The 23,608-nt window shown below is 41.9% G+C and overlaps 2 protein-coding genes across 2 annotated transcripts; both read left to right on the top strand.

The window, feature by feature from the left end:
• The first annotated feature begins 1,906 nt into the window (after positions 1-1,906).
• LOC308318439 (uncharacterized protein) lies at positions 1,907-6,855 on the top strand. The gene is made up of 3 exons (XM_080767997.1): positions 1,907-2,019; positions 3,381-3,856; positions 4,699-6,855. Exons 2-3 carry the CDS (start codon positions 3,409-3,411, stop codon positions 6,081-6,083), a joined length of 1,833 nt encoding a protein of 610 aa, XP_080624123.1. The 5' UTR covers positions 1,907-2,019; positions 3,381-3,408; the 3' UTR covers positions 6,084-6,855.
• A 2,235-nt stretch (positions 6,856-9,090) lies between these two features.
• Positions 9,091-14,377, top strand: LOC308318030 (uncharacterized protein). The gene is made up of 4 exons (XM_080767398.1): positions 9,091-10,385; positions 10,471-10,695; positions 11,341-11,430; positions 11,692-14,377. The coding sequence occupies exons 1-4, from the start codon at positions 9,185-9,187 to the stop codon at positions 13,137-13,139; spliced, it is 2,964 nt and encodes a 987-aa protein (XP_080623524.1). The 5' UTR covers positions 9,091-9,184; the 3' UTR covers positions 13,140-14,377.
• The last annotated feature ends 9,231 nt before the right edge of the window (positions 14,378-23,608 follow it).

Here is a 23,608-nt window from a genome sequence, read left to right as displayed (position 1 = left end):
CGCAGATCCCATCAAATCACAAATGCTGTACACCTTTTCTCTTTGCTAAAAAAGCAAAGAGATAAATAGCCTGAACAAGGAAGTCTTGTTAAATGTTAAATTAGATTTTAAATACCATAATCATGTTTAATTTGACATAATATCTAAACATGAATTTGTCAGTTTGTAATGTAGACATATAGGTATTTTCAACTGATAGCTGAACAATAAGAACTAATGGCAAGCACTGGTCTGCAGGGGGCAGTGTTGTTCTACTTTTCACAATGAGGGCTGCAGAGAGAGATTATATAAATAAAGAAATGCATATTATGTAGATTAAAATAAATAAATTAAGTGCTACAGTGTAACTAGCATACAGTGGTGTAAAATAAGTAAATATATTTAAAGTACTGCACTTACGTAGTACTTTAACTTTACTTTAGTAGACCTATTTCCATTTTGTTATATTAAACTTCTATTTCTACTAAACTTCAAATATTGTACTTTTTACTATTGTACTTATTTGACAGCTTTTCTTTAGTTACTAGTTATTTGCAGCTTTAGATTAATAGAAACTCAAAATTATTTCCCAAAGAACACATCTACCAATGTGTTGCATTGTGATCCATTAATGTGACCTTTTATTTTAAAATATCTGAGGTATGATAGGGCTGTGTGATCAATTATTATTATAGTCCATTAACAATATGCTGTATAGTGTTTATTATTCTGAAAAGGGCATTCTGCATGATGACTAATTTCACTTTTGCTATTTTAAGTAAAGTTTATTTTGATGCTAATACCTTTTGTATTTTTATATTGTGGCATTGCTACTTTGACTTGTGTAAAATATCTGAGTAGGCTACTTCTTCCAACACTTCTAGGATAGTATGTCACCAAACCTTAGCATCAAAACAACTAACTGCAGCGACCAGCCTGTGGTTGTGGAGAGAGGGGGGGGGGGGGGTTATGCGTTATGATCATTGAGTTATGAGTTTTTGGTACCAACCCCTCCCTTCTGTGCTCTGTGGAGTTGTTGGTTTGGTGGTGTTTGGAATTACAAATAAAAGAGTGTCCCAAAAGAAAGTAGTTGACTACTACTTGTGGTCTGAAATCCACTGATCATTACATTAGTGCAAGAAGTGACTGTGTGATGGCCAAGCTGGAAGAGATCCAGGAAACACTCCAGCTTCTCCAGGAGAAGAATACTCTAAGGAGAAGACTGGAAAGGTTGAAAATGGGCTGGTGGTGGTGCTTGCTCGGTAGAGGTGCCAGATTACGCCAGAGAAGACCGACACAGCACTGGAAGAAAGCCATCGAGAGGACGTTTAACCACTGGCTGATATGATGGTGGTATTCTTCACTGACCTCTCATCCACTGGCCCTGGGCGGTGGGGCCCCGGCAGCACATGTATATCAAAAACAGCCAACAACCTGCTGTAAGAGTATCCACTGATAACCCCAAGAAACCAAAGGGAGAGAGAGAGAGAGCTTCAGAATCTGTTACCAGCTGTGCCCAAACAGTTTACTAACCCTGCCTTTGCCTAAGCTTGAACAAGAGAGGAAGTGATAGAACAAGAGGAAGTATCTTAACGTATACGGTAGGCTATATTAAGAATAGTAACAGAATGTCAAACGATCATGCTTGCTTTGAATACAATCAACAGAATTCAAAAGCAAACCTCTGTGTGTGTGTGTGTGTGTGTGTGTGTGTGTGTGTGTGTGTGTGTGTGTGTGTGTGTGTGTGTGTGTGTGTGTGTGTGTGTGTGTGTGTGTGTGTGTGAAGGAGATAGGGGGGGGGGGGGGGGGGGGGCATGTGCAGATATAGGCCATGTTTCCCTAAAATATATACAGTACATTTTTATTTGTAAATGACAGAAATGCAAAACAGCGACCTCTGGAGTCGCAAGATTCGATAGGTTACATACGTTGGTGTAGCGCCAGTATTATTATTGTCGAAACAACCTAATTAGTTAGCTAGCTTCCAGCTACAACCAAATAGCCACTTTAGCGCAGTAATCGCTTCAAATACATACAAAGGTAGGTCTTTTCCTCACGATCACTCACAAGCTGGCCTAGTTTGAATGAGCGACAATGACAACTGTTAGCAAGAAATAAAATCCACCATGATGATACAACACAACAGCACAGTGCTAGCCATAGCTAGCTCACTGCACTGTAGTAGCCTACTACGAATTTACGTTACTACCTAGTTAATTATAAAGGAAATTATGAATACTCGTTGCCCATATTATCTTTGCACGTTGGTATGCTACGCATAGTTTTCGTAGTTAATATTATCCTTGTTATTAGTAGGTGTGTGTATAGCTAACATTATTTAATTAAAGGACGATTTCCAGATACAATCACAATACCAATTGAATGCGGGTCACTCACATAACAGCCTGTTTGTATAATTTGCTTTAATGTCATTGTGGTCATGTTTAATATGTAATTATTATAGATCTAACTGTTATGTGCATCTCAGACAGATCTGGCGTAGAAAAGGAATCAATCCCCCTTTTGGGGGCACTTACTGTGCCACGTAGTAGATGCGGGACCGTACCCAAGTTCCCTCAGCCCTATCCCTATGTTCCCTCATTCTAAAACAGACCCTGGTGATTTGGGCTGAGGGAACATATGGATGACCCCGTAGACTGGACGGTGGGACACAGATGTGTGTGTGTGCAGGAATATGTAATGCCCCCTTCTTGTCAGATTTTTAATGCCCAGAGAGGTTATACGGTATACCCCATGAAAAATATGAATGGTTCCAAGAATGTAAGAACTTTATTTTCTTTAAGTCAAATGGTTATTGATATAAACACTATACAGAAACATGTACATCACATGCATACATGGAACCACACTCATAAACAATGATAATAAATAATATATACACACACAAATAATAATAAAACAAAATAATTAAGTCAAAAACAAAAAGGAGAAAATGATAACCAATATAATAATCCTCAAATCAATTGGAATATAAAAGCTATCTAACACCTTCTGAGGGAGGCTAAATGTAATAGTCTTTTCATAGATTTGATTTAAGTCATTAGTCATTACGGTCTCATTCCATTTATATCTGTCTGTACTGTTACTGTATTTGACCGACTACGTCAAACGCGAGGTAGACATGGGAAAATAGTACTGTGGCATAATTGTACTTGCAAAAGATATTAAACACTTTTAATCATTCTGTCCTGGTGAATAATAAGCTGAGGGTAATTGGGTTTGATAGCAGCACATCTGCAAACTGAGTGAAATCCTACCTGGAGGGAAGAGAACAGGTGGTTTATGTGACTCTAAGCCTGTCATTGTTCCTCCCTGTGAAATGTGTCCCACAGGGAAGCATTATGTATCCCACTCATCTATTCATTAACTCTACTTCACAGCATACGAACAGGAGGAAATGTTGACAACATGAAGATCAAACCCGCGGAAAAGAAGGCTTCACTCAACAGAACCAAGAGAGCTGAAGAATGTGAACCGGTCATAAGTCACTCTCATGCCGAAGAAGAGGACTTCACCAATGAAGCTCATGCCAATGGACTGGAATGTCTCAATATTCAAATCAAGGAGGAACCAGATGTTCCCCAACAAAATGGAGAGGTGTCCGACTACTTGGACGCTGACAGTGACTCTGGAACTGTTGAGTGCAAATCCGAATCTAGCCACGCTGACAGTGGACAAGGAAACATAAACATTAAGGATGAGCTTGATTCTGCGCCAGTGTCAGAGTATGACTTTGACAATGCAGATGTTAAAGATGAGCTGGAGATGGATGTTAAGGATGAGAGCGATGACGAGGAAGGTCAAGAGGAGGAGGCCAGCTGGAGGGACGCTACTGAACAGGGAGGAGAGGAGAAAGGTAATGTGTCACCTAACTGCGGGGGGTAAAAGAGGTACAAGTTAATACAAAATAACACATCAAGGATAAATAAAAAACACACAAAGTCAGAGACCTATTTCCATTGTGGTCCTTGGTCTTGTAAAACATACAGGTATAATTACATTACATATACACCGTATATATATTTTATATAATTATAATCTTTCTAGGATTTTCAAAAACAAAACAATCTGGTCACTGTAAGAAGATCTTAAGAGTGTGTAACTCAGAGTTTCAGACCCGTAAGGGTCCGTGTGGTCTTCCTACAGTAACAAAGCTAGGGACCCCTTGGAACTCCCTTAAGAACCTCTGTGGTCCCCGGACCCCATGTTGATAACAAGTGTTCTAGATAATGGAATTTACATTCCATTATCACAAACATTAATTTGGTATTCACTTCTTTATTCATAGAATAATTATTATTGGAGAGTGAGACTGAAACAGTCTGAACCTTTCTATGTCTGTTAAATATCATGGAAGTTCTACAGTAACATTATTGTTGTACTGTGCAATGACCTGGGCCTGGGGGAATTGTTTAACCCATTTTGGGCGGGAACCCCTTTTGGTGTTGGCATTATGCTATGCTTTAGCTATTGAAAAATATTAACTATATATAAAACAATATAACTAATATTAAAACTATTTTTGAAAAATCGAAGAACGACTGACATAGAAACATAGCTTTTTCAGAAAACTGTCAGGATGTAGAAGACACTTTTAGAATCTGATCTCAGGTCAGAATTAAAGGGGAGTAAAGTCTGGAAGTCCTTTGCCAATTCTAATGCTCTCTCTGATGTTTCTTTGTCTCTGTCTTTTTGAAGACTCATCAGAAGAGTTCTTTCCTTGTCCACACTGCACTGTCTCCTTCACCAGCTGGGATTTCCTGGAGAAGCATGTCAAATGGGTCCACCAGAAGCAGTATCGAGCCATGCTGGACAAATGCTACTCAAGTCCCAAACCGGGCACCGGCGCCGTACACCCCTGTAGCGTCTGCAGCTCCACCTTCAGCTCTCCGGCACTGCTTCGGGACCATGTACGTGAAGCCCACCCCTCTCCACCTGCCCGGAGGCTCCATCCATGTCCCGTCTGCCCCCGCAGTTTCCAGTACCTGAAGAACGTGAAGAATCACTGCCAGCGTTGGCACCTTATGTCTGTGACCACCAGGGGTGGGCACCTCAGCTGTGCCAGCTGTGGGAAGACTTTTGAGGCAACATGGGGCCAAGGGCCTCACTTGTGTCACGAGCCCGAGGACACAAAACCTCAGGACACGCCTATTTGTATGGACACCACCGTGGAGTGTTTGATATGCGGCAAGAAGGTCAGTACCCCTCAAAGCTTGGAGCAGCACATGCGTATCCACACGGGGGACAAGCCGTATGCCTGCCAGGATTGTGGCAAGAGGTTTGTGGATCGCAGCAGTTGTAGGATTCATATGAAAATACACAAGGGAGAAAAGCATTTCAAATGTGAGGTGTGCAACAAGGCATTTTTACGTTCATGCCACCTGAAGAGCCACATGACAACTCACTCCGGTAAGAAGGAGTACTCCTGCCCTGAATGTGGCAAACAGTTTGGGCTCAAGTCCAGCCTGAACCTCCACATTGGGAGCCACTCTAGTGAGAAGCCGTTTCATTGTGCTGTGTGCGGTAAAAACTTCAAGATGTGGAGGAACCTGAGGGTTCACAAAAAAATCCACTCAACCGAGAAAGCCCACCAGTGCGGAGACTGTGGGCTGCAAATCGGAGACCCTGGGGCTCTGAAAACCCACCTACGGACTCACACAGGCGAGAGGCCATACCATTGCACTGTGTGTGATAGCAAGTTCATTCGCCTCTCACACCTGAAAAACCACCAGCGCACTCATACCGGCGAGAAACCCTACAAATGCACTGAATGTAGCAAGAGCTTCACTCAGTCTGGAGACCTGGCGAAGCACAAACGGATTCACTCTGGCGAGAAGCCGTTCGAATGCCCAGATTGCCACCGGCGTTACATTTCTTCCGGGGACCTCGGAAAACACATGAGGAGTCACACAAACCTGCGCCCGTATACCTGTGAGGAATGTGGAAAGAGCTTCCGTTTGTCCGGACATTTAAAGACCCATATGTTAACTCACACCGGAGAGAAGCCATACTCCTGTCCCATATGCCTTCGCAGGTTTGCTCGTTCCCACCACCTCTCTGGTCACATGGCCAGATGTCGCTGAGTTATTGCTGGAGTATAGAGTCAGGCCTGAGTTCTAGTACATGATGTATGTAGGAGCTCATGTACATTAGTCAATGACTTTCCCATGTTTTACTGACTGACATGAGTTGGTGAAAGTTGTGCTCACTGCTGCTTAGCGCTGGAAATAATGGTTCAAATGACAACAAAGACTTTCTTAAGCTGTAATACTCTACGGAATTAATGGAAATAATAATTGAATTACCTCTTATTTATGCATGGCCATTTGTGTCACCCATTATCCCATGGCCTTTACAGTATTTGTATTCAGGGCAGTGGTGAGGGCCTCATGACATGAGGCAGAATATGATTGAGACTTGAGGAGATGGTACACTGTAGGTAAATGCCAAATATATTTGGTGGGCTGACGGCCGCCCAGAGTAGATCCTCACATTGCAACACTATATCGTATGTTGTTTTTTATATGTAACCTTGTGTAACATAATTATTTGATCAATGCATGGAACTGAATGCACTGTGTGCTGTTGTGTGAAATTATTCCACTTGTTAAAGTCATCACTATAGATGCAAAATGTTTTGAATTTGTGCATTATAATTAACAGCAATTCTACATTACCTGTTCTAACAGTTGGCTGCCTGACTGTATCAATGATGAATGATAAGAAATGGTATTAACAGGGATTGCCGTTTCAATTTCACTGCAGATTAATCTTAAATGTCCAATTTGTCTCATGAAGAAAGTGAAATAGTACTTAAGGCAGGCATGTATTCAGTGTTTTATTTGTCTCCAAGTAAATAAATAAAAATGTATGAAGGATATATTTTGATTGATATTGATGAATTTGTTCTACTATTTTGTATTATAATAAGATAATGTAGGTAATGTCTACAGTTTAGGGATGAGATTACATGCCTTACTACTCATTGAACATTTAAAATCCATCAAGTTTGTTTAGTTATACAGAAAATAATTGTCCGATAGTATAGCCAATTGCACCCCAAAAGAGTGGACAGATGGGGACTTGTTTTTCAACGTAACTACACAACACCAGTGGTTCTCAAACTTTTTCCATGTAAAGGATAGGACACACTATGGTCATGAAGTGTGGTTCATGACCAAAAGAATAAGGTTGCGAATACAAGCGGGTGAAGCGGCCAAAATTAAAACTGCTTTCTTCACCTGGAAAGGAGCCAGGCATCCTAACCAGATGCCCGCATCTGGTTAGGATGCCTCTCGAGCGTCTCCCTAGGGAGGTCCTCGATGAACGTCCCATTGGGAGGAGACCCCGGGGCAGACCAAGGCGCAGTTGGAGGGATTACATCGACTCACTGGCCTAGTGGCCTTGGAATGCCTCCCAGGAGGAAGAAGGGAAGAGAGGGAAGTCTGGAGCTCTCTGGTGGAGCTGTTCTCCACCAGAGAACCCCCCCATTCATGGGGTCCTTCATGAATCATATTCGATTCATCTGAACATTTAATGAGTAATGAATGACATACAAATATATGCAAAAACTAACATCATATACCGGTAAAACAGAAAACAAAATAAATATGTAGGTTAAAGTTGTGAAATCCTAGAAGTGGTGCTTCTAGGTCTAGGATCAACGGGAAACTTGAAAAGAGAGGACCGATCCGAGCACTCACAATGATGGAGTAAAATCAAGGTACTTTATTACAAACGGGTTAAAATACCATCATGTTTCGAACAATTAGTTTTTACGCCCTTAATAGGCTATTAATTGTCTCAATGTTTAAATGAATTGAGAGGACTACACACTCAGAGGACCCCAATGGAAACAAGCCGCTCCCTAAGGCTTTCTTGGGTATATCCTTATGGCATCATTTAGTATGAAACTACCTGCTCTGCTTTTTTTTGCAAACTGTTAATGATTAACAGTTTGCAAAAAATAGCAGAGCAGGTAGTTTCATACCTTCAACACGTTATCGTGCTTAATTGCTTATGTGGTATCAGCTTTGATTGATTAACAGTTAATCAAACAAAGCTGATCCGGTCTAGAGCGGATACGGAAACGCTGCGTGCATTTGCAAATGACCGGATATACAGTGGGCGGGCTTTCAAACCAGGCGTCGTCAGGACAGGCGCGAGGTTTGTCCCCACGGTAAGCAACACTACTTTGACTTTATTCATGAAAGGTATGCATGATGAAATACTGGTTGGTACTAAATAAGACACTGCACACAGGTCGACACAAAAACTATCCGGGCAGGCCGGCTGACATTGGTCAGGTAAAGTTATCACTGCAGACAGTGCACAGGGTGCACATTCACTGAATAGCGGAAAGCTAAGCTATGTAGCCTGTTTGTATGCAAATTGCTGAACGTAAATACAACTGGACTGATTGGTTATTATAGCAATGCCAACGTTAAACTCTACCACCACATAAGCACGATAACGTGTCGACTCAATTCAATTCAAAAGAGCTTTATTGGCATGAGAAAACATACGTTTACATTGCCAAAGCAAGTGTCCCAATATAATAAAAAAATGTTGAACACACACACACACACACACACACACACACACACAGTGACACACGTGCACACACACGCATTGTATCATGCTGTTGGGATTTTTAACCTGCCAGTGCCTTCTACACTCTGCCTTCTACAATCTTCTACAACTGATGCCTGTTATAAAATAAAATGTGAATAGCCTATGGGTCCCATATTTTATAGAAGGCATCAGTTGTGGTGCGTGGCAGGCAGGTTATATATTCCAACGACATGCACTGCATGATTATTTTGTGCCAATCTTAATTTGTGGGTGGTTTCTCATTAATCCAAAACAACAAAATATTTTCCCTCGCAGCATAAGTTCAACGATTAAACAGAGTCTATGGAACTAGTTAACAATCTTATTAACAGGAAGTTCCACAATCAGACACATAGGGTGAGTGTTGGCAAACTTTAACCCACTAATGATTTCTTGTCTTGTCTGCAGAAGCATGAGAATGGATAATCAGACACCCCAAAGAAGACACCTGCAGTCAGTGCAAACATAAAGGACTGTTCCTACGGAAGGGAGATATATTTAATCTGGTTAAAACACAAGCTGATGACAGGTCAGGAGGAGATATATCCTAAAACAACTCAGGAGTATTGACATGACAACACACAACAAGATGGTCAACTCTACAAAGAGAGGACCTGGCCCTCCTACAAAGACTGTTCTACATAGTGGGGTGGAACCAAGCAATAACCAGGAGGATGGGAATGGGCTGGTCATACAATCTACTAAGAGAGGACCAGGGCGCCCTAAAAAGACTATTGTACAACTTAAGGGAGTTGAATTGAGTGACAATCAGGATGATGGGAATGGTCTGGTGATTAAATCTCCAAAGAGAGGACCTGGCCGCCCCCCAAAAAAGACTGTTCTACATGAGGGGGTTGAACGTGGCGATAATGGGTATGGGGTGACGGTCACATCTACAAAGAGAGGACCTGGCCGTCCTAAAAAGACTATAGCACAACATGGGGTTGAACTGAGCAATAATCAGGAGGATGGGAATGGGCCAACGATCAAATCTACAAAGAAAGGACCCGGCAGACCTAAAAATTATATTGTACAACAAAGTGTGGTTGAACTGAGTATTAATCAGGATAATGATTATGGGACGATTATCAAATCTACAAAAAGAGGACCTGGGCACCCTAAAAAGACTGTTCTACATGAGGGGGTTGAACTGGGCGATAATGGGAATGGGCTGACGGTCACATCTACAAAGAGAGAACCTGGCTGTCCTAAAAAGACTATAGCACAATATGGGTTTGAATTGAGCAATAATCAGGAGGATGGGAATGGGCCAACGATCAAATCTACAAAGAAAGGACCCGGCAGACCTAAAAAGTATATTGTACAACAAAGTGTGGTTGAACTGAGTATTAATCAGGATAATGATTATCGGACGATGATCAAATCTACAAAGAGAGGACCTGGGCGCCCTAAAAAGACTGCTCTGCAACCCAGTGGAGTTATGCTGAGCAATAATCAGGAGAATGAGATGAATTTCAAGCAAGTCAAAGAGGAGCCAATAGACCATGAGTTATGTGAATTATTTCCTGTAATACAGAATGAGATGAATTTCAAGCAAGTCAAAGAGGAGCCAATAGACCATGAGTTATGTGAATTATTTCCTGTAATACAGAATGAGATGAATTTCAAGCAAGTCAAAGAGGAGGCAATAGACCATGAGTTAGGTGAATTATTTCCTGTAATACAGAATAGTAAATTGGAATTTAAGAGAGAAAGTGAGAAAAGTTTAAATGAGGACCACAGGGAAGAGGAGGCATCAACTAATGATGAAAGTAAGACACCACACATACAATTTTAATTCCCTCTTTTACGACTCTTTTACATTCCCTCTTTAATTGTCTGATCTCCCCTCTATAGCTGTGCCTGTGCAAATTACTCCAGGTTCCCACCTGTGTCCGTACTGTGCCGTCTCCTTCAAAGACCTCGCCTTCCTACAGCAGCATGTCAAGTACCATCACCGTGAGGAGCACAATGACACAGTCAGACGAAAGTCTTCAAGGCATGCCACGACATTTAAGAGAGAAAGTGAGCCATGTTTAAATGAAGACTATGAAGAAGAGGAGGCACCAATGAACAATGAACGTAAGACACCTCACTATTACCGGTAATTGTTTTTTTAAGTGAAATTGTTGAGGAAGGTCTTTTAGTCATCTCCACTAAGTGGTTTATTTGATTGTTGTCACTGATATGATGACACATGACATGACACTGATTTATTTTGGGGCTTTTATGCCTTTATTGATAGGACCGTAGACTGACAGGAAATGGGGAGAGCGATGGGGATTGGGGAGTGGCAGGCAGCAAAGGTCGTCGGGATCGGGATTGAAACTAGGGTGGGCCCAATCAACCTTTTCATTATATATATTTTTGAGGGGCGCTAGCCCCTCCTATGCCCAGCTTTGTGTGTCTGTGTGTTCCACGGAAATTACTTGATTGACTGAGCACGGTATGTGATGTGTGAGGATGTATGATGAATTTGATAAGAGCGCCCCTCACCTCACACGAGTGATTTTTCCATTTCATATTTAGTATTCGTTCAAGTACTGATTTTACTTAAAAGGTGTTTGTAAGTTATAGAGGTGCTTCGATCAATCGGCCACCGATCGGTTATCGGACGATAAATGACTTGTATAATATCGTTTTGCATCTTTGTGACAGGCCTAAACATTATCCCCTTCCTCCCCACATTGACATATAATTTTGGAAATATTACATTCTTCTCCTTAGGCACAAGATCGGCAGCGGTATCGGCCGATCGTGAGAAAAAACAGTCAGTGATCAGGATCGGTCCCCAAACACCTGATCAGAGCATCTCTAGTAAGTTATTTTATAAAAGGGTGTGTGTGTGTGTGTGTGTGTGTGTGTGTGTGTGTGTGTATATATATATATATATATATATATATATATATATATATACACACACACACACACGTCTTAGCAAATAGACATGTTAAGTCATGATGATATGAGCATTGAGCGCCCCTCACTTCACACAGGTGTGATTGTTTTTTTATTTATTTCACATATTATTACTGGCTTTTACGTTCCATAATTGATTTTCTGCTCTTCCCCCTCTAGCTGTCCCTGTGCGAATGACATCAGATTCATACCCGTGTCCATACTGCACCTTTGGCTTCTCAGACCCCACCTTCCTACGGCATCATATAAAGTACCAACACCCTGATGAGTACATTGACGCAGTCAGACAACTGTCTTCAAAGCTCCAGATCAAAAAGAAAGCCAGGTACAATTGTCTTAAGTGTGATCGTACCTTCCTCACTCCAGGGCAGCTAAGTCTTCATAAAAACAAGGCACATCTTACCGCTCCTCCTAAGAAAAAACACACGTGTCCAGTCTGTGCTCGCAGTTTTGATTACCTGAGGAACCTGAGGAATCACTGCCGGAGCTGGCATGACATGGCTGTCCACATGCACAGGGGACATCTCCGTTGCTCCAACTGCAGGAGGAGTTTCAAGAAGTCCTGGGGCCAGGGCCTTCACCATTGTGTAGGTAGGAAAACCAAAATAATATTCGCTCATCCTGATTATACAAAACCACTATCCCTTGTTGTAGGCGTGAATTGTAAAGTGTGTGGCAAAATTACGTCAAACCTCACCAATCTTAAGAAACACATGCTCCTGCACACCAACGAGAAGCCTTATGACTGCAAAGAGTGCGGCAAGGCCTTCAGAGATACCGGTTCTCTCCGTAAGCACATGTTTGTACACACAGGGATAAAAAATCATGAATGTGAAGTGTGCAAGAAAAGGTTTTCGCAGGCGACACTTCTACGTATTCACATGGTCGTGCACACGGGTGAGAAAGCATTTTCCTGTGCCGAATGTGGAAAGTCCTTCGGCTACAGGAGTGATCTAACCAAACACAGACAGAAGATACATTTCCCACGGTCAGAGGAATCATTTAAATGTTCAGAGTGTGAAAAGGTCTGCAGTAGCAAAGATAATTTGAAAAGTCACATGAGGATCCATTTTAAGACGCTTCAGTGCGGAGATTGTGGACTAAAAGTAGTCAGTTTGGCGGTTCTGAAGGTCCACATGCGCAAACACACAGGAGAACGGCCCTACCAATGTAAGGACTGTGGCAAGAACTTCAAACGCAAATGCCACTTGTTGAACCACCATCGGACCCACACGGGTGAGAAGCCCTTTAAATGCGACCAGTGCGAGTCAGGCTTCTCTCAGTCAGGAGACCTTGCCAAACATAAAAGAAGACATACAGGGGAAAAGCCCTATGTGTGTACCATTTGTAATAAAGCGTTCGCTGTCAAAGCGTCACTGGTCCTACACGCCGCATTTCACTCGGATGAACGTCCGTATGAATGCGATGAGTGCGGGCAAGACTTTCGCTGGAAAAACGGGCTGAAGTCGCACAAGAAGCAGGTCCATATGTGTAAGAGGCCGTTTCAGTGCCTTTATTGTGACAGTTGGTTCAAACGCCCCGATCATCTGAAGACTCATCATGGCAGATGTGTTAAAAGGAAAATGTCAGAAAACCTGAGTGAATGAAGGGAGTCGCTGTTTTCATACCTACGTTTTTCTATTCTGTCCCAACTGATGTAAGAGAGTCCATTCCATTCCACAGTTTTGGAGCCAGAAGGGAGAGTCTTTGAGCATTGATCTGGTTGTCGTAGGAATGGGTGGGATTGTTGACCTCTCTGTTAGGCGCCGGTGCCATACAAAAGGGGTGTTATGCATTTAGAAAAAAATGATGTACTATTATTACAAATTGACACTAATATGTGTGAATTTAATTGAGTCTCATTTGTTTGACTGCTAAACAAATGGCATAAAGACAAAGCCAACCACTCACTGTTATTTTATTTGGTTTAATTTACCACTGCTAGAGAAGACGGCCCCTCCAAGTTGTACTCAAGCTAACAAGCATGCAGCCACAAGGACTGAATTTCTCGTAATAACTTCATGAACACTACTAGTCAATTTTCTTTTCATGAAAACATGCTGGAATTTAAATTGCTAATGCAGTAGTATTAGAGATGGATTTGCTTTTTATTTTTATTTTTCTATGCTGATATTTGTCCTTTATGAACATGTTTGTGTACTTTCCACTACACAAATGGGGATGATCAGACTAAATAAAACAAAAATGCCATTTTTTCTTTTTATAGTGCTCTTGACTATCATCTCAAAATCCATTGGCCTGCTGTGGCCCAAACTTTGAATATTAAACCAAGCCACAGGACTTGCATTTTTGTTTTTGGAATGCCAATATTTCTTGTTTTTAACAGACCTCAGTATTGTAGAATATTGTTTAAATGGCAGTTTAAAATGTGGAAAAGCTGAGACTTTATTGTATTTGATCACTTTGTTGGAAAGACGGTGTAGACACAAGTATAAATTACCATAATATACCGTATAAACCTCAGTCAGCATCATGGAGACCATGATGTAATGTAAAGTTTGTGTGGTTTACAGTTTCACTCTGAAGAATTGTAATTGTGTAAGTTGTGTGTACTCAACTGTCAGACTTAAGTTTTAATGATAAGGCATGATTTAAAATGTACAGCAAGGTGATTTGGTTGGACTTTTTTCTATAGGTCTTTTTTATTATACTTAAGTTGCTATACATATTTTGATTCTCTCCATTTTAAACTAAAACCAAAGTTTAAAATGGAGAGAATCAAAATATGTCTTAGTATTATTAGTAGGCCTATAATCAGTATGAGAAAGTAAGCATGTTGATTTTAATAGATAATAACGTTTAAAAATGTTAAACCATGGCTACTATTTATCTCTCCATTGAAAACCTTGTTACTTTCCTTGATGTACCCGTTTCCTCCACCGCATTTGTACCTATGCAATAACAAACTGCATATTGACATGCGTCAGACTATTGAGGAGTTTTAATTAAAATAAATGACGTAACACAATCTGTACTACTAGATGCCTGTCTGACTTCATGCCACCAAAGCCTACGGCATCAGCTTTTACCTGTACCTGTTAGTGTCCCTGCCTTAGTGATACCTATGTTGATAAATGTCATTTCACAATTTCAGATTGCCTTCTAAAACAAACAAGTTCTCACCACTTGTGTTATATTACTTTGTGCTTTCACACCACAAGGGCATATTTCCCCCTGATAACACCGTAGGGTGTAGTCTTAAGAAACTCCTGCTCACATTCATTTACACCCTAGGTATGCATCACAGGACAACAGGCCTGTCTGGGTCAATTCAGAGGGAATTGGCCTATTATTTTTATGTCCGTGATTACGAGGACACCGCAGTAACTGCAACTCGGGCACAGATAACAAAGATGTATTTAGGGCCAAATAATATTGAGTGTACCTTTTGTTTAAAGTGGGAATCAATACTTCTTAAAGCGTGTCCATTTTTCATTTAGCCGCGTCATGTCTGTTGCAAAGGAGGGGCAGAGAGATGAATGGGGTGGATCTTCTAATTCCCCCCCTCTGTTGCAGTTATCATAATTGTTGAACAACCACGTTTTTAAAGATCGGGGCTTCTGGAGAGGCAGGCCACACAAAGAAAGTTAATAGATTTAGAAAATTGAGATGGATTGTGCGGCAGACGTTTTTGGAATGTTCCATCGGCTTGGCAGGCAGATGGACAAATATGATGTAGGACCCATGTGTGTGTTGTTGGGGGAGTGGGGGGGGGGGGGGGGTCCAGTGATCCACACACACGACTTCAGCACCGAAAGCATCCTAAGAGATAAAGGTATTATTGTTGAGTCTTTGTATTTCTTTGTATTGTTTATTGGGGTGACAGGCCGGATATGCCACTGTTTGAGGCTCAGATAAGCCATAATGCAGATGAGTTGGCTGCTGAATTGGCCCTGAAAGGCCAGTAAATGATCGGTGGCAGTTCCTCTATCAAGGCACCAGGGGGAAACCAATAGCTGTTGAAAGCATGACCTTTAATTCAAGAAGTAGAACTTTACCTGTTTTGTTTATGTAATGTTTCACCATGTCACAGAGGCAAACTCCTGTGCAGCTACTATAGGCTTTGTCAAATAGTTACTCTGATTCTTCTGATACGGAATAAGGAACCGTGTGTGCGTAGAGACTGATATCACAGGACTGCCTTTTATTTTCACCCTATTGGAACATCATACATTTCCATCAGAAATGTCCAGTGTTTCTCCAGCTCATAATGATCCCTGTATATCACCCCCTGACCCTATCATTTGTTGTGGTGAAGGGAGCTTTTAGAACCTCTAGAGGATATTTACAGCAGCATGTCTCGTCCACACAGACCTGTTTATGATATTGGTCATTGTATTCACATTATGACGCATTCAGACCTTTCTCAGCTCCCCAAAAGACTTTCAACATGTCCAATTTACCCCCTCTCTGTGTCCAATTGTCCATAATATTCAGATCATTATGGTGTGATGCTTTACTTCCCTGCACTCAGTATCTCCCCTCTTCTGTTCTTCTATTTTCCTCCTATTCCCTTCTGTCTAGTGTGTGTGTGGTGTGCGTGTGAGTGTGCGTGTAGAGTGCGTGTACACAGTATATGAGATGTATTTGCAAGGCTCTACTACACTCTATGCATGTCTACAATATAACATTATGTTTCATCGGTGCAGATATTGTTGGACTAAGATGTCTGTGTACTGCAAATCATCAATAAATCGAAACATAAAACCTAACATTTATTTAGCCTTCTCCTCATCCCATTGCCAAATGGCGAAGGCATTTTCAATCTGTCCTCGTCGCTGACAGGCAGTTGGTAGTCTTTTAGGATATAGTCTGGGAAAAAAATTGAATTACCCCCTATATTGGATCTTATAAAAGTCCAGTTGTGCCCTGTGTCGTGTGTGTGGGTCTGTGTGCGGTGGATGGGGGGTTGAAGTAATTCGTGCTATCCAATTTTCCTCGTATTTACTGTCTATATTTTTGTCAATTTGGCAGAGGAACACACCGTGTGCGTTGGCGCTGTGGTGTCACCGGTGTCGTCACACTGCGGTGGTTTTGGCGTTTGGCTTGGCCTCTGAGGTCAGTGTGTGGGAAGAGATGGTGGCTCTGTGGGGCTCTCTGCCCATCCCTCTGGGCTCCGGCAGGGCCCCGCATCCACTCCTCTCATTCATGAAGGGGTCAACGCACAGGTCAAAACACCCCGTTTGACTCCCCCTCCTCCCTGTAACACAGTCGCGTGTGGGCGTAGATGAAACCGGGTACTTTGAGGACCCTTTGGTAAGACACAGCTGGCAACGGCTCCCCTCTCTTTCTCTTGCAAGTCCACAAACGTGCCTAAAAGCATGGCTTGCTCAAAGGAAGGACGAAGAGAAGGCAACAATTAAATTGTGTTGAGTGCAGAGAGTAGGAGAGTAGGCCGGTGAGCGCAGGTGGAAGGTGAGCCGAGCTGCATGTTGTAGCGGGATGAATAAGACCCTGTTTATTCCCTATTAGCGTCACTGCATTGACAGCCGGCTCCAATGAGCTCTGTACCTTGCCTCTGCTGATGCCTCTAACTGGTACTATACCATTGCGCTGAAGCTGTGCTTCAGTCCATGTAGTATATGAGAGTGGTGTAGCGCTGCCTACAAGCCACACTAGTATGGCAGTGGGTAACTGCTGTTGTGGATCTGTTGTTGACCGTGGCCACCCTCCCCTCGCTCTCATCCCAGTGTAACCTTTTGCTCTCTCTGTCTGTTTAGCAGAGGGATAGAGATGTGGAGGGCGAGGGAGAGTGACAGTGTGCGCTCCCTTGCTCAGTAAATATGAACTGCACCCAGCCGACAGACTCATTCATCACAGGGGAAAGAGGGGGAAGCGCCAGGGAGGGCAAGAGATAGAGGGAGGAAAAAGAGGCAGGGTGGGAGGGTAAAAGGGAGAGAAAAAAGAGAGAGAGATAGAGAAGACGAAGAGCAGAAAAGGTCCAGAAGGACAGAGGGAGGAGGAGAAAGAGGAGAGGTGGGACAAAGAGGAAGCGGATGGGGAGAGGATGAAAGAGAGGAAAGTGTTCTGGGTGAAATGGGTGGGAGAAAGGGATAACAGGCTGAGGAGGTGGAGAGAGACGGAGATGATTGAAGGATAAATAAAGGATGGTGGATAGGTATAAGGGGGCGCGAGAAAATGCCCCAGCATTCAGGGAAAGCTGATGAAATATATAGGAAGACATTTTTATTTTTCATCACCGTCCTTTGTTATCTCATATTATAGATGTTCTGCCATGATTGCTGGCGTCTTTGAGCATCACTGTTTATGAGCGCAATCCTGTTGATAGTTGCCTTACAGTCAGCATGCCTGGACCTCGCTCTTTGACTTGTTGCGCTTTAGATGGATTGTTGACCTTGAAAATATACAATTCCGGCAGGACGTCGGCACTGATGTTGGGAAGGCCAGGCTATAGCATCGTTGCAACAAAAGATGTAGCTTTTCATGAATATCGGAGTCCAAGTACTGATCTAGTCTGATCGTCCCAAGGCCTAAGGAAGGATTTGGTCAAAGGGGAGCTGGCCTGTGTTCCTCTTCTTCATCACTACTTCATGTTGTAAGAGCTGTCATATATTGTGGACTGCTGTGCTCTCATTCACATAATGTATGTCTGTCCATGTAGATAAGAACACACATTGATGTGTGCACGGCACACACACACACACACACACACACACACACACACACACACACACACACTTACAGTACACTACACTGTAGAGTCTACAGTATATGCTGTAGTGTACACCAATGCAAGCGCTTGCCTTTATATACTACTAGAATTTCGTGCGCGCTACGCGCGCACTCATCCCAGAGCGACTTTGCCACGCACTATGGGAAGAAATAAATGGCGGGAGTTGACTCCACATGTAGTAACGAATGGGTTATTGGAAATGTACCATTGTTTTGTCCTGAATATTTCCACAGCCTAAGTACTAAAGGATTGTGACTGTGGGACAGACATACAGTCTGACATACAATAGGCTACACGTGTGCACAGTGAATAAACAATGACCTATATGCCCAGAGTTCTTAAATTAACATAGTTGGATTTTAACAGAAAGACAATGCCATAAATCAGTGAAAGTAAGTGACAGACTCAACAGTAGCACACAGCATGCAAGGCAGCGATGCATGCATGCAAACATGTTTGTCCAGCTGAGATTTAGTGTCTCCATCTCTCTGTGGAAGAGGTTGCACATGACCTGTACGGCCACACTGAGGCGCTCCAACACAAACACAGACACAAAACAACACCACGCTGTTTGTCCAGTTGACCCAAATCAACACCAATACCTAGCCTGTTTGTCCAAAACACAGTATCTGCTGGCCACGTGTCTACTTCGCCACAACCTAATGTTAGTAACAAATGTAGGGGAGAGCCGCCAAGGTTGTAACGCTTCACGGTTGTAACATGGACGTTATATCTTGATTGGTCAACGCCACCATGACGCCATCGCGTCAGTATGTGTACAGCAACGTACTCTACGTGGCCAGGAGTTTGAAGTTTGAAGTGTTTACCTTCAAAATGCGTCTAATTTTACACCTGGAGTATATGTGTGGTACAATTTTTGTCTTTGGTGTTGGTGAATAAAAATCCACATGGATGTGTTCATGCTTATGTTCTTCATTAGTTTGCATCGTGTTTAGACGGAATTCACGTTCATTCTGGTCTGTAAGCAACTGCAAAGAAAACTTGCAAAAGCGGGTCATTTGTAACATGTGTTACAAATGGTCCGCTTCCATTCAATGCCATTATATGTAATATTTACATATTTGACATATTGGCCAATATTATATGTTCTGAAATGGTATTGTATCGTGTAGTGTATTCTGAAATTAGTTTAGGGTTGTATAACGTTGTACAACTCAATCAATCAAACGTTTGTTTAATCAATGTATTGCCCCATTGAAAAAAAAGAAATGGCCAAACTGGTACTGGTACACCCGATACTATTTAATATTTCCCTTATGTTTGATACATTTTCTTATCACATCCATGGTATAAAAACAATGCTAAGGAGTTGCTTCAATGAAATGTAATTGCTTTAAGCTGAGAACGATATGTTTAATGGTGTTTTTTAGCGTTGTTACATTTATCATGCATGCCGTTACAATTGATCCGATATGCGCAGCAAATGTAACACTGAAACAGCGTCCACGTTCGGTTGAATAACTCCCGACCTGTTTTATCAAAAAAATAACTTGAAGTGGTTTATGGTAGCTGACATGTGTAGGTCCGTTGCCTGAAAATATTACATGTGTAGCTAAACGGATCTCTGAGTAAAAGAATGAAACGTGCAAAATGTTACATCCTTGGCGGCTCTCCCCTATTAGTTTACTCACAGCACAGCACCGTCACTCCTGTCAGTTATTTCGTCCTAATAACTTGAAGTGGTTTATGGTAGCTGACATGTGTAGGTCCGTTGCCTGGAAATATTACATGTGTAGCTAAAGGGATCTCTGAGTAAAAAAATGGAACGTGCAAAATATGTTCTAAAATTGTATTGTATTGTGTAGTGTATTCTAAAATTAGTTTAGGGTTGTATAACGTTGTACAACTCAATCAATCAAACGTTTGTTTAATCAATGTATTGCCCCATTGAAAAAAAAGAAATGGCCAAACTGGTACACCCGATCCTATTTAATATTTCCCTTATGTTTGATACATTATCTTATCACATCCATGGTATGAAAACAATGCTAAGGAGTTGCTTCAATGAAATGTAATAGCTTTAAGGTGAAAACGATATGTTTAATGGTGTTTTTTAGCGTTGTTACATTTATCATGCATGCCGTTACAATTATTCCGATATGCGCAGCAAATGTAACACTGAAACAGCGTCCACGTTCGGTTTAATAACTCCCGAGCTGTTGTGTGTATTGCGTGGTGAAAAGGCCGTGTGTTTGTGTTGTAAACAACTCATGTTATGTCTGCGCACACTGTATGTTGCTATGGCTGCTGACGTTAGCATGTGTGCTATCAGGCAAAAGCTGAGATAGATATGCAACTACTACTGGGGAAAATGCCATACAAAACACAACACCTAATTTCGGAATGTTATTGTGACCTATTGAGCACAATCAGACCATCATGATTTGCTTGCTGGACCTATAATTAATTTATTAGCATTAAATGTCCACTCGCCCATCCAAAAGAAAAGCAAGATGGCTGCGACAGATTGTGAGCGCGACGGACTACGGAGGCCAGGAGGAGCAGAGCTGGTGACGTAAGAGGCAGGCAGTGTTGCCAGGTTTGCGAATTGTAAGCGAGTTGCAGTGTATGCAAGTAGCGTGGTTAAATTCCTTGTTTCTCGGCGTGTTGTGGCACCCGTTTATCTGCTGGCTCGATCGTGATTTTCATAAAAGTAATATTTGCAGAGTAAATAAGAAACTTGAACGGCTAAAAAATAGGCTATGTCAGTTCGGGGAGGGTGGCGAATTTATTTTGCATATAGAGATGTGTGGTAAAAGTGTGGTTCGGTCGGAGATAGAGCATGAAGAATGAGTATGGGTACACCTTTTCACTTGTATATAAGATGGGTTGTTAAAAAATAAAGTGACAAGTACTTTATTCAATACTTACATTTTTCTTGACTTTGACATGTTTTGGAATACTTCGAGTCCTCATCAGTTAACACAAAGTAATACACAAAATAATACATTCACTTGGCATACAGGCTTTATTATAGAACAAAGTATTTCAGATGTGCCTATGGTATACAGTATATTGTGTATATACAAGTCCTTTGCACTTTCCCAACCATATCCTCAATTTCCAACAACTTCCCTTTTTTTACTCTTCTCTTCACTCTTCTCCCTCTTTGTCTCTCTCCATCTCCACTCAAGAGAAAGACAGGAGAGAGGGAAGATGATGTGTGACAGATGCCATATTTCGACTTTCTGTCAGGGAGATTAATATTGACACAGTGTGTTTCTTACCAGGGGCTTGTTGACTGTGTGTGTGTTGGCCTTTGGTTTCATTATTCTCCGCGCTCAGCCACTTTTTTCTTAAGAATCAGACAATAACAGATGTGGTGACTGAAATAGAGACACTGGTATTGGTGTGGGCTGACTGAACAAGTCATATTGCTGGGTGGACTTGGTCATCACTCCTGCTTGCCACGGTGGTATATACCCCTCAAGGGTGCCCGAGGTACAGGGGTCTATCAATTTTATGCACCCCCCCCACCACCATCACTACCACCACCAATACCGTGCAGAGTGGATGAGAGTATGTGGCGTTGTCGTTATAGATTTAGAATCCTGATCAAGTATTGGTGCAAATGAGTACTGTAAGATGGAAGGTCTCTTTCAGTGAGGACCTCTCCAAACTCACGACTACTACTGCCAAGTCTTTAAGCCTAATTCATACTGTGTCATACGATAGTGTCGCTCACCAACAACGATGCAATGTGTCCTTTCTTTCTTTCTTTCTTTCCTCCTTTCTTTCAAACAGTTATTTTAGGCAAGCAACATTGTCATGCCACAAAGTATATAAATTAGGCTTCGTCCAGTGCCCATTCATGTCTGCACCGTGATGTGTCATAATTGTCATGGTAGTGCCTGGAGGTTGGAGACCACCCTGTAATTGGAATATGACTGTTTTAATCCCCAATCCATGTCTATTAACACTGTGCACTTGACGTGTCTGTCGCGATACAGTTACTCATGTATGAATTTCAACAGAATTTTATAAAGGGATTGGCCACTTTGTGACGTGGCACAAAAGTAATAACTCAATCTTTGATGTATATATGTAACATGGATTGAAATTCATAAGTGTGTTCATGTGCCAAGACCGAAAACGGCATAGTCTATGTGTGAAATTGTGAACTTTAGAGCAGCACTAATATCTAAAACTTTCTTTCCGATGGCTATAGAAATATTTCTGGAGCAGCTACAAGTAGATGGATTTTTACAGCTTCCTGATTTTGTAATTTCAAAGCATAGGCTCACTGTTAGTGGGAGAATAAAATCAATAGGGCTCTCTGGGGAGAAGCTCGGGCCTGTAAAACCTATGATATGAGAGAGGGGGGCTCAGAAACAGGAAATACAACTGAAAGAGAAGGAAACGAGGAGGAGCAAAGCAACTTTGGCGAATAAACAAATAGAAAAGCAGAGCAGTGAGGGAAGATAATGCCACTGAGACAAGAGGCCGACGGGGGAAACAGTTGTCGCTGGAGACTTTTATTGACTTTTTTTCCCCTCCTCTATATCGCACGTGACTGAGCGGGGGCTAACAGATAAATTCACAGAGAGAGAAAGAGAGAGAGAGAGAGATGGAGAGAGAGGGACTGAGGGGGACTGAGGGGCCGAGAGAAATGAGAAAATAAATTACACTGGAAAGATATGACGATAGGCTACACGCGGCTTTAAATCTAAAAGGGAATTCGCGACACACTCGACCAATTTGTCACTGCACATTTTTTTTCTGTGTGCCTCTTTTCATTTCTTTTTGGTACTTTTCCCCCTATTATTTTTCACCCTTTCAATACCCCGATGCCCCTAATTTACCCCACTTTTCTCATGTAGGCTTGCTCAATTCTTCTTCACTTTCCAATCTTTCTTTTCTATCCATTCTCTTTAGCCTACAGGATCATATTGTTTGGAATTGGAAGAACATTGTTGTTTTTTATATGGTCTGCAGCTCTTTCTTTCTCTCCCACCATGTCCAACTCAAATGTCTTTATTTGTGTCTGTTTATAATTTATTACAAATCCATAAATCCATCCACTTTAGCAGCTTATCTTTCAATAGGTCTTCCTTCATCTGTAACTACACCCTGGCTCTGTGATCCCCCCCCCCCTTCCTCTTCTCCAAACATGGGCCTATCAAAATCTGAGAGAAAGGAGGAAATGAGATGCATCGAAAAAAAGAATGAGGGGGGCCACAGTAAAGGATGGCTGGAAAAGAGGTGGAAGAATGGAATGGAAAAGAGAAAAGAAAGAAAACGCAGACTTAAAGTATACCCCCCTCTTTTATTTAATTTAGACGCCAGGCGAAAATCGATCCTGCCATTCGATACGCAATCCGAATCAAGGCGAATTAAGCG

Source organism: Protomyctophum bolini (assembly GCF_963924005.1).
Source record: "Protomyctophum bolini genome assembly, chromosome: 7".
Lineage (NCBI taxonomy): Eukaryota > Metazoa > Chordata > Actinopteri > Myctophiformes > Myctophidae > Protomyctophum > Protomyctophum bolini.
This window is presented reverse-complemented; position numbering and strand designations above follow the sequence as displayed.

Bases quoted from the DNA above. Each gene is read 5' to 3' on its own strand.
- LOC308318439 (XM_080767997.1), top strand. From the start codon at position 3,409: ATGAAGATCAAACCCGCGGAAAAGAAGGCTTCACTCAACAGAACCAAG. The intron at 3,857-4,698 runs GTAATGTGTCAC...GTCTTTTTGAAG, and splicing joins ACAGGGAGGAGAGGAGAAAG to ACTCATCAGAAGAGTTCTTT.
- LOC308318030 (XM_080767398.1), top strand. From the start codon at position 9,185: ATGACAACACACAACAAGATGGTCAACTCTACAAAGAGAGGACCTGGC. The intron at 10,386-10,470 runs GTAAGACACCAC...TCCCCTCTATAG, and splicing joins GGCATCAACTAATGATGAAA to CTGTGCCTGTGCAAATTACT. The intron at 10,696-11,340 runs GTAAGACACCTC...TCTTCTCCTTAG, and splicing joins GGCACCAATGAACAATGAAC to GCACAAGATCGGCAGCGGTA.